Raw genomic sequence first — 15,421 nt, 5'->3', positions numbered from 1 at the left:
TCACATGAATACTGCCTATACTAGTTATGATATCTATAGCTAAGCCTATGACAAATAATGTCTGTCTCTTCATTGTTTTACTGGTTACAATAGCAGTCACATCCACCAGTAGCACTACTGTGTTGCTCTCCAGATCAGCTTGATTATTGAAAATCAAAATCTTGTTAAAACTTACTTGTAATACGCTTGGGTACGTAGTGCTTCAAAGGGACCACCGCACTACAATCAAATAATTAGCCTAATATAAGTAACAAATGTTACCACATGCTAGCATACCGGTTGCTGACCGCATCTATTCTGGCATTCAGTAATATCTTGAGGTGAGCAGTTGTTTGGCTGTATGCAGTCAGCTTATATAAGTGTTACATTTTGTTAGTATACCCACTCCTCTATAATCATCGTTTGGATAGCAATATAGTACAACTGCAGTGGCTTGAGAAGCCATAGCTGCACTAACAAGAAGTCGAACTAGCTGCATCTTTTATTGAATAACTTCTGATCTTAGAGGCAGCTAGAGAGGTGATTTGGTATGAGAGAGAGATTGGTAGCAAGATGAGATCTCAATAGGTACTTATACTAGTTCAGCCTATCTACATCCTGTGAACTGCTGACACCCCTGCTTTCTTTTTTAAAGTTTTGCTAATTTATTTGAAGTTTTCTAGCCAGGAAGTAACATTGGAATTAATGAGGTGAATGCATAGTGCACTAGCCTGTTAGCTGAAATAGTTAAGTATAGTCACTTGCAAGGCTAAGCGCTTAGCTAGAACGGATCTAGCTATAGAAATGGGTAGTTTCATGCTATGTATATCTAACCACTTACAGCATGAAAATGCTGAAAGTCGAAATGCTAGAAGAATAGGCATAAAGAATGACAATTCACTTAATTGACTATTTTAAGATACATACAATGTTGCATGCTCCCCTCGCGCTTTGCCTACTTACTTGTCGATAATTTCTCTCATAGGCGAGTTGTACCGCCCTCCTACTGCATGCAGACCCCTCAGTACTCCTGAGATGCCCTTCCGATGCACCTAACAGATCTAGTAACTAAACCCCTTATACAAGATTAGTGTTACGGCCTTCTTAAAACTATAATATAACGAACGGTATGAGTAGTTATAAGTAATGTATAACTAATAAGACTTTGGGTATTAAAGTGGAGGGCATATCGTATCAGGTGCGGCTAAACGGCATTTTTGCAATTTATCCCCTCCTTTACTCCTCATTTTAACCAGTACATGACGAGATATCATTTACCGCTACGGTTTTCCACTCCCATAACCTCCCAAATTGTCATTTCAGTCAATCCCGCGATGTCGTCAGGTTATTCTGGTGCTTCCGGTGCGTCCAGTATGTCACCTTCAGGATGCATGGCGATATTTGCCGAAAGTCTAAATTCTGTAGCATTCCGAAGAAAAGTATGTATCCGGTGAGCCACCGGTGCTTAGATTTCCCGAAGCGCTCTAGCGCCTTGATGCGCGTAGGCAGCGCCCATGCTATTCACCGTGGCAGTGCTTGTAACATTTCTGTCAAATGGGCTGTATGGGCACTGTTGGCCTTGTGTATTCCAATTATGTTGACACTGTGTGAGACTCGCTCAGAATTCTAAAGGAGTGTTGAAAAAGAGAGAAAATGCTTATGCTTAAACTGTTCAGATGATATTGCCCTACAATTTGACAGCTTTACTTTTATCTTCAGCAAGAGACTGATGAATGCGATGATGGAGTCGGTCCAGTTTTGCCGTACAGGTCGCTATACCTATCTAGCGCCGGGGTTAATGTAAAGTGGATGGATACCCCTTGAGGCTTCGGCCCCCCCCGTGCCGAGACTAAGCGGGTTCCGCGGCCGGCCGACCTTGTTCGTGTCAATTCAGGAGTCCGCGGGAAGCCAGTCTGTGTTTTATGAGTCCAACTCAAAAGTTAAAGTCCAACTCATTAAAAATATAGAGGCCTGAGCTGACTCTACGTAAATTGCGTACGAGTTTATGATGAATACGACCGATAGATTAGTGGGCCAACATATCATATAACGTCAGTCACCCACGACCAGGCCACCCAAAAATCCCTCACCACCATGGCTCCTATTACAGTCGAAGGATTAGAATGTCCTCTCATAACTGTTACAAGCAGGTCACGGCAACTAACTGTGGCACAAAACAAAAGCTTCAATAATAATGCAGGTGCATTATTATCCCCTATTCTACATTAAATAGCTACAACGCGACCAGGTAGTAACAATAACTGGCGGTGTTCGGTAGCATATCGCTCTAAGAATATGAGGTATGAGTTGTTACATGAGCCTAGTGTTAAGATTTCAAGGCACGAAATACCATTTAAGCCTGTTCCGAGAGACAGTGAGGCCGAGATCTTCAGAGCAACTTAGATTTTTAGATGGGTTCAAGGAAGCATGAGGCAGTGGTCAACATATGAGCAATAGGTAGAGGAGATAGAACTGTGAGTAGGGGCAGCAGAATAATAAATATTTTCCAATAAGTCAGGGAAGTAGGGCAAGCCTAGATAAACGCAAATCGCCTGGGCTTAACATCCTTCAAACATCTTAGCCGCCTTCTACGCAGTATATAACCTCGAGCAAGGAGACATGATACGTTCGTAGCTGAGATAGATTCTAAACATAGGGCTTCGATGCCGAATTAGTAGACAGGCTTACACGCCAAAGGCCCATTGGTAGCATTTGCAGTCTTGCTGGAGCATGCCATGCGTAGTATCCTAGACAGTTGCTGATAAAGCCGACACCTCAGAGTCGGTCTGGTAAAGGTGCCTGCGCGCAAGCCCACCCTTGCACATCTTCGAATTTCGGGTTCCGCGGCTTTACTAATCTGGTTAGGCTGAACCGAAGGACCCAGTTTATATCACTGTGCCGGACATACATCAAGTATCTCGATGCCGTGTCACTTCCCTCTGCTGATTGGCCCTCTTGTATGGCTAGAGTTTATCCGTCGACGCACATTTACGGCTGACCAAACATGGTTCGAAAGGTCATGGATCGAAAGACGGGGGCGAAAGATGGCGGTGGGCGTGGTGCCGGCCACTGCTGGGATGCCGAGCTCGGACCGAACACGAGCCGATCATGGTGAAAGCGCACCAGCGACCAGTCAGAATCGCGGCGCATCCACGACCGCAAGCCCAAGCAACCATCTCAGACGCCCTTCACCCCTAGCCATCGGCCGTAGGTGAGTAGATGTATTGTAATTTCTCACGCAAGTTGAGGTCAATGCGAGTTCTGAGCAAAAAACATGCAACGCCAGGTATTCGCTGGTCGTCGCCGAGCCATCTTCTACTCCGGCCTCACTGGCTTATCTATGGGAGAGCGGACGGGATCCCGAGTTTTCCAGTGGGTATAGTCGTATGTACTTGATTCTGAAGGATAAGACGCTTAAACACACACGCACCAGACCATGCGAAGATTCAGTGCACCTATCCAGTCTGGCTTACTAAGCTTCTCACTCTTCCGAATGCTAGTGTTAGGGGCGCAACCATCAGCATTTCGGATACCACCACCCCATGCCAAGTCTTCGAGCGTGGGCATATTACACGAAGGAGAAGTCACAGACCCACGGGCTCAATCGACTCTTTGACAACTTCAAGAGAGATTGCATCTCGACCTCTGTCACGCCGTCGAGACTGAAAGGCATACGAAGGAGCGGCGGCTGGAGGGGCAGGAAACATAGGCCGATCGTATCCGCGTCATCCATGCTCAGCATGAAGACCGACTCGGCTGCAAAGTGTGGTGCAACTTTGGCGCAACTCGCAACCGTCTCTGCTAAGCAAACACAGTTATCACAACAGCTATTGAATGTAGTACGCTGAGGCCAAGGTTCTTCAGTCTGGCTGCGGGCTTTTGGGGGCCTAAAGGTGCGGGTCGGACAGCGTGCTATTGATGTAAGATGATTGGTCAGCTTGTGTCGCGATGCGAGGCCGCTGGTTGTCGACAAGCCAAAGCGCTTTGGTCTCAGATCAGCGACCCAGGCCGTGGGGCATTGGGAAATAGACTACTGAGACCCGACCTCCTAGTTCAATTTCTTTAATCTTCTTATTTTGTCCTGGGAAGCCTGTTATTCGCTGCGGCCATGGCGCCAAGGCAAGGTGGCAGTAGATTGCAGCCGCACCTAGTTGTGGCTGTGGCTGTGGTGTCGGTTGTCAGACTGACTGTCGGGTGCTAGCTACCCTTTAGGTACCTTACATAAGCTTGCAGAATGCGCTGGGCCAAGATCGTAGAGAAGGACGCCCACCTGAAGCTGCGCGCGTCGTACTTCTCAGGCGCTGCCATCAACCGGCTCATGGAGAGAAAGAGTCTCAGGTAAATATTTCTCTACCAGTTGCTCGTCCGTGATGCCACTGACAAGGATGGAAACTCTCCAAGAAGTCGTCGTCGCACTATATGTCATGGAGAGAGGCTACCATCAATATTGATCCCTCAAAGGAAAGGTGGGTTGTTCCTTCGGATCTCGACGGCTGACCCTGTCAGTCATAAGCCATTGTCCAAAGACGCTGATATCCTTGTGTCCAAAGAGAAAACCAACAAAGTAAGCCAGACTCAGTGATTACAAAGCGACATTATCAAGACCATTCGCACACTGCCCACACGAGTAGTCCTGGGTCAAGAAGACGACCCAGGAGGTTGATTAGATTCATGAAAGGAAGAGGGCTATTGAGACACCTTAGTGACTGAAGTTCGTTGATCGTCATTGGGTTGTGGCCTGTTTAAAGGCATTTATCTCTCGTTGGCAATAGGTAATTTCCCCCAGGTTAATCATGATTTATATCAAACCTCAAGCTGTAACGACAGGCCTATATCCTCACGAGCATAGGCGTAGACCCTCAACGTCTGCGTTTTTGGCCGGTGAGCCAACTTAGAAATCACAGAAAGCCGTAGCTGCGTTGCCGCGGAAAGGTGCAACTCTTCACTCGCCCGGCGAGTTGTCAGCGGCGCCAGATATTGTCGGGAGGAAAGAAAAGGAACATGGCCAATCTACAGAACTTGTGAACGCGCAAGGGTCCTCTTGAAGTATGCGGTGCATTCCTGCTGTTGGATTACGTGACCAGAATACTGGCGGGCGGTCAGCAGTCAGGCTGCCGGCCGCCGGCCGCGGCAGCGGCCGCAGCAGCGGAGCCCGGAGAATACGTCTTAGGGCTGCCAACAGCTATATCTACACTTCCGCTGCTGCTGCTGCCAACCTTCTACTTTCTCTTCTATATACCGATTTACAGCTTCTGAATATACCATACTGATATTCAACGAGCTCCAGCTTATATAGGTAGCCCTGTTGTATACAATAGATACCTTGTGATTCCAATACTGATCAGTAGTTAACTTCACAACTACTACGATTTATAGATAGCTTCACTGCTACAACTATAATACTGTAGATCAGCAAGGTTAAGTAGAAGAGACAGTGCTGTTAGATCCCTCTATCCGTTCCAACTGGTCTAGGTAGAACCAACAGTACTATACTAATAAAGCCATTATAGGTTATATTTAGTCTGTTCTAACCAGCCTGCCTAGAGATCTTATAATACCTTTAAATCTCTAGAAGAAACAGGCTGTAACTCTAACTAGCTCGTAGAGTATCTATTATATAGTCCCTCTATTTACCGCCTTATTTATCTACTTCACCTACTTTACAACCTACCTTTATAATCTCTTAGTAAATAAAGATTATTATCAATAACTTCACCTATACCGCTAGCAATAGTAAGGGATTAGTAATTACGCAACTTTAGTAATAATGAAGCCTAGCTAGCTATACTGAGAAAACCCAACTTCAATAGGGCTAATAGCGGTAACGGCGGCTCTTCTATACAGCTGGCAGCAGTAGATCTTCCACCTAGCTGCTGGTGAAGTAGGTAGTAGGTAGTAATAGCTCTGCTCGTATAAGTGCTGCAAATAGCTTCCTTATCTATATGATAGACGCTCTACTAGCTAGTTGGAATTAAAACCTGCTTCTTCTAGAGATTTAAAGGTATTATAAGGTCTTCAAGCAGCCTAGGCGGAACAGACTAGGTGAGGTTCGTAATAGCTTCATTAGCATAAGACTGTTAATTCTGCCTGGACCGGTTAGAACGGATAGGGGGAATTAACAGCCTGTCTCTTCTGTTGAACCTTGCGGATCTGCAGTATCGTGGTGTAAGCAGTAAAGCTGAATACAAATCTAGTGGCGATTATAAGGTCAACTACTGATCAGTATTAGATTACAGGTTACCTGTATGGGAGTAATCGAATGTAATTAAAGGATCAAACTGGTACTGTATTCTTCTGTATATCTTGTGTGTAGAAGAGTAGGTAGGTTGCAGCAGCAGTAGTGAAGATATCACTATTGGCAGCCTGGAGGTTAGATCTCTAAGTTCCGCTGCTGCGGCCGTTGCCGCGGCCGGCTGCTGCTGCTGGCCAGCTCCCTGTATTCTGGCTCAGTAATCCAACAGATATATTAGTAAATTCGGTGTCTTTCCAAAGTTTGAATTGCTAGTCTGACGGCTATAAACCCTGCTATCTTATACTTTAGTCCTTGATCCTTTAAACTAAGGACAGGCTATAGCTACTATTAATCTCTTCCCAGGAAGACTTCCTGAACTTGACCGACATCGTCTAGAAGGGTTCATATATTTCTTTGACTCGCCTATCCACTCCTTCACATTAATCTACGATTCTAGACAATTGAAGTTACCGAAATTTTAAAAAGAGACCTAATAACCCTGTAACACCCCTTCAATTTCCTATGTATGTATCATATTTATTTGCGGATGACCCCCAAGCTATCTTCACGTCGAAAGAATAATTCTATCCCTTCACGGGAAACTATTAGGGACGGAGAAACTTGCACGCCTTGCGTGTTCTATACCGTCATAATATCATCAAGATCTTGCCAGACATTAGACGAGGTATATAGAAACAGCCTCAGGTAACCGCGAAAATAACTCAAAGGGGCTGCTGAGATCGTAACTTAGCGCATGGCACCTATAGCAATTCGTTGGCCGCTTCCTACATGTAAGGCGTGAGAAATGTCAGATAACACAGACGTGTTGATGCTGACACTTCAAATGAACGGGCTTCAATTAGTACCGGAAGAAGCACTTTGAGCGGACTTGGTGCATTCTGATTGGAAGTTGGCAGCGGGCATCTAAGACAAAAGACCAGAGTGCGGGGTTGAGAGGTGTTGGCGTCGTTGCCTACATCCTGTTTGGTTACCGCAGGATCTGTGAATGCCCCTCATCCCAACCAACTTCCGGGAAAATTATTGCAGCCAATAGAAACGACATGCATTCGGTTAAACCCAGTCGACTTCTGCATGGCCAAACACAATGCCTTGGCGTAAGAGTCGCTAATTGCGGCATTTTATATTCCCATCTTGGCTAACAGCCAATTCCCGTATTTCTGTGTGAATCAGCCCGATTCTCTCGGATTTCGCATGTGGTGTATCGAGGGGATCTGAATATGGCAGGGATGCCGCCCAGAGTTACCCCACTCCAGGCCTCGCTCTGAGTCGCTTTGTTTGTTCTCCCGAATGTAACGTTTCTGGAGTATATCCTGTCTCCGTCTTGGGCCTTGGCAGCTGTTGGAACTTGTTATCAGGCCCCATTATATAAAGATTGCGGGGAAGAACGACGCGGTTAAAAAAAACATGCCTATTACATACATTGAAAGGTTGTGGGGATAACCCAGTTTTCCTCATCATGGACAAGTGCAGTTCGCCCACGGAGTATCACATCGAGGCATCGACCTCCGCCCTCGAAAATGACCACGGCGACAAGCTGACCAAACGCCATGGGAAGCAAGCCAACGTCCAGTCGGTTGCGCTCGCTGATGCTATCGCTAAGGATCAACCCAACTACAAGTCGCTGAGCCAGTTTAAGCTGTACGCCATGATGGCGTTCTGCGTTCTGAGTGTGTGCCTCGAAACCTATTGTACTTTCTCCAATGAAGAACCCCGCTAATTATTGAAATCGCAGATGGCGTTATGAACGGCTATGACGGATCCGTCATGAGTGCCATTAACGCCATGAATCCTTTCCAGGACCGCTTTAAGATCGGCACGACTGGTGAGCTGAATGGTGCGGTCTTCTCCATATACACCGTCGGAAACATCGTTGGCAGTTTGGCCTGCGGTTACATCATGGATCGATGGGGCCGTCGTACCTGCATGTTCTCCGGTGCCACCTCAATCATCATAGGTTCCGTCCTGCAGGCTAGCAGTTATCAGCTTCCTCAGTTCTTCGTCGGCCGCTTCATAGTTGGTGTCGGAACTCCCATGTGTGCTACTTCAGCGCCTGTATATCTTGTCGAGATGGCCTACCCGACTTGGAGAGGTCTGGCTGGTGGACTTTACAATGTGCTAGGTTGGTACATTGGCGCAAATAGTAAGTTCCGTGTCGAGGACAACTAGAAATTTTCCAAAGCATTTTGTGATTGACTTTTACACTAGTCGCTGCATGGGCCTGCTACGGCACCAACTTCATTCCTAATGATTGGGCGTGGCGTATCCCCTATATCGTGCAGCTCACTCCGGCTACTATTGTCGTGTCCGTTGTCTGGTTTCTCCCGGAGAGCCCGCGCTGGCTCTGGTCCCAGGGCCAGAAAGAAAGGGCGACTGCGATTTTGACCAAGTACCACGGCAACAACAATCCTGATTCAGTTCTAGTTAAGCTCGAGCTTGATGAGATTCAGGAATCTCTGGCGGCTGAGCTTGAGCTGAAGAACGGTCATTGGAATTACAAAGCGCTCATCGATAACAGGCCTAATTTGTACCGAATGTGGCTTATCATGCTTGTGTCCGTGATGGCCATGTTTATTGGCGGCAGCGTCATATCGTACTATTTGCCAGGTCAGCCTTCTTCTTGTACCTTTCTTCCTCTTCGAGTTTCCCTTGTAAAGCTTTTCGTTGATTAAGTCTGGATTTTCTATATTTCTAAATATGTTTTGCAATAACTATAACTAACTTATAATAGTCATGGTGAAGGGCGTCGGTATTACAGACTCCAGCCGTCAGCTGCTTATCAACGGACTGAATACTGTCACATCATTCATTGCCGGCATCTTTGGTTCCTTCTTTGTCGATAAGGTCGGCCGCCGTCCTCTGTTCTTATGGGGTACTTTACTCACCGGGTTGGTGTACATTCCGATAAACGTGCTTGCCGCGAGGGCAGAGCAACTCGACAAAACTGAAGGCACTATACCTATAGCGCAATCATATGCGTTTATCGCCATGATATTCACATACGGTATCTTCTGGTCCTTCTGTTGGACTCCACTGCAAGCATTGTATCCAGCCGAAATTCTCAACAATGTGATCCGCGCTAAGGGAATGGGCGCCAAGGGCTTTATCTCTGGTGTCGCCAGCTTTATCAACACATACGGAACTTCTGTAGCTCTCAAGCACATTGGCTGGAAAACCTACACCATCTTTTTAGTTCTACATTTTGTTCACCTCGGCCTGATGTACATGTATTGTGTGGAGACAAAGGAGCGCACGCTGGAAGAGCTTGAAGAGATCTTCAACGATCCAAAGCCGGTGAAGAGGAGCTTGAAAAAGACTCAGGTTATCATTAACGACGGCTTGGGCGTCGCGGTGAAGGGCGATGCCTGATGGAGTATACGTATTTCTTCGAATTCAACTACCGTATCCCCAGCAAACTCGTATATTTCTTGGAATCTAGAAGGCACCTATGGTTTTTATAGCGACTTTACTGCTGTTGCAACCATTGTGGTGAGGTGCAGCAAATCTGACTCAGCTATACCGACTCGCATCACCCTACATTCTAAAAGGTGTTACATCTAGGTCTTATATATACAAGCGCACCCTATTCCATATTCAATCTGCGGATTCTACCCCTTGTCGGATTCTACCCCCTGGTTTTTTACTTTTTTTTTTGCCACTTGGCAACCAACCCTGCTGACGCCTCGTGCCAGTGCCAGAAATGCAGCGTCACAAACCATGTAATTGAATTAAAATTCGCGTCAAAGGAGACCGCGACGCGGTTTGCGCGCTGGATCCCTTTTCCTACTCTGCCGAGCACGTGATATATCTAGATGTGTTCTTAAAGCCATCCTGGACGTCATGTTAGGCTTTGAAATTGGCGGTGCGCATCAAGTACCCAAGAAGGCCTCGAGAAATTATGTTAAAGACATTCAGTATTAGAAGCATAGTAGCCTTATTAAGTGTAGCCAGAAAGAAGCAAACGAACGCAGCAGAATGCTAAACCCCTCCAAGTGACAACGTAACTTCAGATATTAGGCCTGATGTATTATAGTTAAGCGCCCCGCTTTACTACCTTAACAGTATGCTAGGAGCTAGAACAAACGTAATAGTTGCAGGCAACGGAGTCCGTCTACTTCGTCTGCTTCCTCTAGCCACTCTCGTATATGCTCTAGCCTATTTAACTCTAGTCCTGTCTAATCTAACCATCCCATCTCTTCTAGGACCGTTACCCCTAACGTGCTCACCCCAACACCGGCTTAGATATCTCCGATTATTATATACGCCGTCACGAAGCGCTGCACGACTTTAACCCACTCGCACTACGTCTCCTTATACAAGATGCCCTTCCTCACCAGCGCCTCTACCTCGTTGCCGTACTTCTCATCCATCCATCTCTTCCCTGTAGACTGTCCGTCAACATAGCGCCATTGGGAACCGGCACTTGTAGCACCGCGCGCCCGTGCCACCATCGTGGTAAGACTGGAACATGTCTAGCCAGCTTTTGATTTTGTACGACTTCGCCCGATGCTGACATCTTTTCAGTTTGTACGTGTTCACAATGGGTCCCCGGTCGTAAAATACACAGAGCGTACACTTAATACTTCTCTGTTGGATGAGGCTCCGAAACCTGCCGATTAGGTCTTCGGATTTCGTGTGCCCGCTGCGGTCGCCGAAAACATAACTAGGTATGGTTGATAGCTTCGTACGTATCCGTTGTGGGTCTGAGACGTCGTCTTTGGGCGTGGGCTGGCCTTCTCTTGCTGGTCACAGCGGCGGGCAACCTACACAAATGCCTTCTTAAGGGAGCACAAGATTGGTTCAGCGGCGCCCTTACACCTGAGGAGCACAAGGAGCTTGGAGACCCCCTGCTGGGAACAGATAGATAGATTGCAAGGCTTAAGAGACGCTTCAGAACACCACGTGAAGTAGCTAAGCAACGACCTAGGCGTGAGTTCTTTACGCTAAGAGATATAGTTTAGCATTAGGATATCAATCAGTTTGCCAACCGAATTGTCCGCTTTACAAAAGCTGTAGAGGAGTTAGAAAGCTGCTTTACAACCCTAATTTATAACAAGCTAGACGCCAATTTAGCAGCAGGCATCCCCCAGCCGACCCCCCTTACAATAAGGGACGACTTCATCTGAGACCTCAAGTCGAAGATGCCTAGATAGCATCAGAACTGCCTGTATAGTGTATAGAAGCCTTTAGTCTCTTTATTTTAAAAGAGTAGCAGAATAGCCACCTGTTACGACCCAATCAGTTGGTGTGCTGGCCGGTGTAGCTATATAGTGTAGAACAAGGGATAATGATGCAGGTGCATCATTACCGAAGCTTTTACTTTGTGGTGCAGCTGGTTGCCTTGACCTGCTCGGGACACAATGATGCACTTACCCCACGTAGAGGTTGCAGGTTTGATTCCTGTACATTGCATGGTAGATTGGTTGCACTCCGCCAATTGAAGCAATGCCGACTGTAGGCAGGCTGTACTGTAGTTGGGTGCTCACTAGCCTGGAGTTTCCCTACTTATACCCGCGATATGCCCGATTGGTCCTCAACATAGGGATATACCTCTTGGAGGGGAGACATGGTGTTACAACCCAACCAGTTGGTGTGCTGGCCGGTATAGCTATATAGTGTAGAACAAGAGATAATGATGCAGGTGCATCATTACTGAAGCTTTTGCTTTGTAGCGCAGTTGGTTGCCTTGACCTGCTCGTGACAGGTGGCTAGTGATGAAGGAAGCGTCGAGGCGTAGGAGGGATAGCTTAGGGAAAGAGGTATACTATAACGGCATGGAGATTGGGTTTAAATGCAAGGAAGCTTGAACAGCGGCTCAAGGAAAACTGTGGGCTTGTTGTTATCAAATGGAAAAGTTTCCTGGCTCTGTGAGAGAGTATTAAAGGCTGCAGCTCTAATGTTAAAGTGTTAAATTAGGTTTAAAGCAACCCACTCTCACTCTCAACTCTATTCTTAAACTATTAACTATATAAAAGTACCAAATTTGCTGTGGAAAATAAGCCTTTAGATAGTTAATCTACCCTAGCCTTAGTCTAATATTCCTACTTACCTAGTAGGTCACTGTAGGTCCTGCCATAGTTAGGTTATGTTTATAATAGGTTGTAATACTAATGCCTTCTTTTCTTCTTCCTCATCCTCCTTTTTTACCTGCCTGCCTGCCTAATCTACCGTTTTTCTTCTATTCTCTCTCCCTAGCCTGAATGTATGCAGGCTGTAGAGTAGGGTGGTGCTACTATGCCCCATGCTTATACAATAGCTGTCTCTCTATAACTAGCTAGCCTATTCCTAGCTCCCTGTGCTTCTTCATAATATTATCTTCGAGCAAATCCTAAATTAGGCTAAAAGAATAGTCTCTAACAGTCCAGATAACCCGCTTTTCATTCGTTATATTACTTAAACACTTAGCTGGACCTTTTTCATAGACGACGGCCCAACAATCATGCGCGTGCAGGCAGTGACAATGTGCCCACGCCCTGCCCCACCGAATCGCTCAAAAAGTCCAAGACTGACACGAGAATCACCTTTTTTTGACCTTGGCATAAATGATAAACTTTGTATCTTAGTCTTCGCTTCCCTGGCTGTTGAGTTCGTCCGGAACTCGGCAACTGTGATGCGACGACGTCGCGTAGCCCGGAAACGTACTAGCTCACAACACGGGCCGCCGGCCTGATGTCGGTTATCTCGGAAGCAGGTAATCTATCCCAAATGGAAGCAAGCCAATTTCCTTGGCGGAATAAATATCAGGTGCAAGGTCCCAAGTACCCCATCAATTTCCCACCATTCAACCCCAGAGCCCCCCGCCACGATGTTCTCAATATGACACCGGGAGGGAATTTAAGTTTGAGCGCTCATCTCTCCTCAGTACCTTAATAGGGGCAAATCAATCTGACAGCTGTTGATCAGACGGGGAAAAAAACGTAAGGTCACAGAGTTGCTCCGGGGAAACTAATTGTCATGAGACGAGCTGGTGGTGTTTGTGGATATGGGGGGAGGGGATGGGCGATCTGGGGTTGCATATAAAGTTGACGTGTCTTGGCATCTAGAGTAGAAGCTTGGCATGCTTGCAAATTACGCACCGGGTCGATATATCAGTCGAGAATATCGTTTTAGCTCTTCACTATGGTTTCTCAGGCCCGCATTGCCCTACTTTACGCCGTTGGCTCGGCTGCAGCTCTCACATGCCAAGTTGCTGGTAAGCATGTCTCGCAAAGCTATCGTGCTGGCCATGAGCTGATGGATTGCAGGCGGAACTTCTGACGACTCACCTGCCATCCTTGCTGCCCTGAAGCAGTGCAACAATGGAGGAACGGTGCGCGGCATCCAAAATATCTCATATTGACTGGATATGTTGTCACTAACCTGGGGAATTCCTTCCAGGTCGTGCTCGACAAGACCTATACCATTGGCTCCGTGCTCCAGACAGAATCTCTCTCCAACATCGCCATCCAACTTTCTGGGACCATCAGCCTCAGCACCGATCTCAGCTACTGGCAGAAGAACTCCATACAACTAACCTATCAAGATGCCTACACTGCCTGGGCCATTGGTGGAACCAACATCCACGTAGGTCTTTGTGTTTTCAAAAATAAATGTAGCAGCGTTCTGACACCCACCCTTGTTCAGATCTTTGGTGGCGGTACCTACAACGGAGGTGGCGACGGCAAGTATTCTATTATTCTCCAGAATCGACAAGCATTTGCTGATCAAGTAACATAGCCTGGTACTCTGTCGGAAAGACCGGCCCCATTATGTTGACCTTGCTCAACGCGAACAACGTTCTCATCGAAAATATCAACATGAACAAGAGTCCATTTTGGCATAATCTGGTTGACGGCTGTACCAACGTCACTTACAGTCACGTCAACATGAACTCCGTCCAGACCAACGGCAAGCAGGCGCAAAACACCGGTAAGCCTTTCCCACCCCTCGGCTCTTAAGGGCATTGCAACTAACATGCTAGCAGATGGGTAAGTGTTGGTGGACGTATTGGTCAGACGAGAGTTACTAACCATCACAGCTGGGACACATACCGTAGCTCCAAAGTCACAATCACAGACTGCAAAATCATAAACGGCGACGACTGCGTCTCCTTCAAGCCCAACTCGACCGACATCCTTGTCCAGAATCTGTAATCATCCTCCTTCCCTCTTCCAATTTCTGCCGGGAACTAACAAACCCCAGCTACTGTCAAGGCTCCCATGGAATCTCGGTTGGCTCCCTGGGCCAGTATGCAGGCCAAGTCGACATTGTAAAGAACATCCACGCTAAGAACATCACAATGGTCAACGCCTCCAACGGCGCCCGCATCAAGGCGTGGGGCGGCAGCGCCTCTGCGACCTCCGCCAAGGGCGGCGGCACAGGCCTCGTGCAGAACATCACCTTTGAGGACTTTACCATGCAGAACGTTGACCTCCCCATCGTCATTGACCAGTGCTACCAGACCAGCGCCGCTACTTGCGCCCAGTACCCCTCGGGCGTCAGGATCAGCGATATCCACTACATCGACATCACAGGTACTGGCGGGAAGGCAAGCGAGGTCGTCACCATGGTCTGCAGTGATATCTGCGATGACATTACCGCCACTGGGACGAAGCTTGTTGGAACAAAGGGAAGCTCGGAGTACATCTGTCAGAATATTGCGAGCGTTGACAAGTTGGACTTTCCGTGCAGTGCTGCCGGGCTTACTGTTGGGGGGACGACCAAAAGCACAAAGTCTGCGAAGGCTACGGCGACCAAAATTTAAGAGAGAGAAATGCGGAGGCATGAAATTCACTGGCCGTGGGTAGACCGTGGCTCATGTGGCGTCGTGGATTATGATTGTGATGGGGAGACTGACGGAGTAATACTGTGAAATCAGAACAGAACAAGTTCAGCAGTTACATACAATCTCCTGAGGCCAACCGAGTTAATACGCATAAAGCACAAGGACTCGAGTCTACTACTTTATCCTTGGTCTTTATAACATTGAATTTATTTATACAGCTCGTCAAGCTCTATGAATATAGGTAGGAAGGTGTAATGGTCTAAGGCGAGTGTATTTGCAACTAGCTATGGCGACTACTACGAGTATCCTTAGATGAGGAATAGAAGGGGAAAACTATGAATCTCTACCCTGCTGCTGGCCTGATCAGGGCTATGCCGCACTGGCTATCGGACTGTCGGCATCGTGGATTCCGTGGTAGGCCTGATCAG

General features: G+C 47.2%; 2 protein-coding genes across 2 annotated transcripts; both read left to right on the top strand.

Moving 5' to 3' along the window:
* Positions 1-7,688: 7,688 nt before the first annotated feature.
* EsH8_XIII_000004 (general substrate transporter) lies at positions 7,689-9,598 on the top strand (the record flags this gene model as incomplete). The annotated part of the gene is made up of 4 exons (XM_083273716.1): positions 7,689-7,899; positions 7,965-8,372; positions 8,438-8,836; positions 8,961-9,598. The coding sequence occupies 4 exons, from the start codon at positions 7,689-7,691 to the stop codon at positions 9,596-9,598; spliced, it is 1,656 nt and encodes a 551-aa protein (XP_083120479.1).
* A 3,750-nt stretch (positions 9,599-13,348) lies between these two features.
* On the top strand, positions 13,349-14,972 carry EsH8_XIII_000003 (uncharacterized protein; the record flags this gene model as incomplete). Its single annotated transcript, XM_083273715.1, has 8 exons — positions 13,349-13,421; positions 13,474-13,538; positions 13,607-13,792; positions 13,853-13,880; positions 13,946-14,137; positions 14,193-14,196; positions 14,265-14,357; positions 14,411-14,972. 8 exons carry the CDS (start codon positions 13,349-13,351, stop codon positions 14,970-14,972), a joined length of 1,203 nt encoding a protein of 400 aa, XP_083120478.1.
* Positions 14,973-15,421: the final 449 nt, after the last annotated feature.

Source organism: Colletotrichum jinshuiense, chromosome 13 (assembly GCF_051148585.1).
Source record: "Colletotrichum jinshuiense chromosome 13, complete sequence".
Taxonomy (NCBI): domain Eukaryota; kingdom Fungi; phylum Ascomycota; class Sordariomycetes; order Glomerellales; family Glomerellaceae; genus Colletotrichum; species Colletotrichum jinshuiense.
This window is presented reverse-complemented; position numbering and strand designations above follow the sequence as displayed.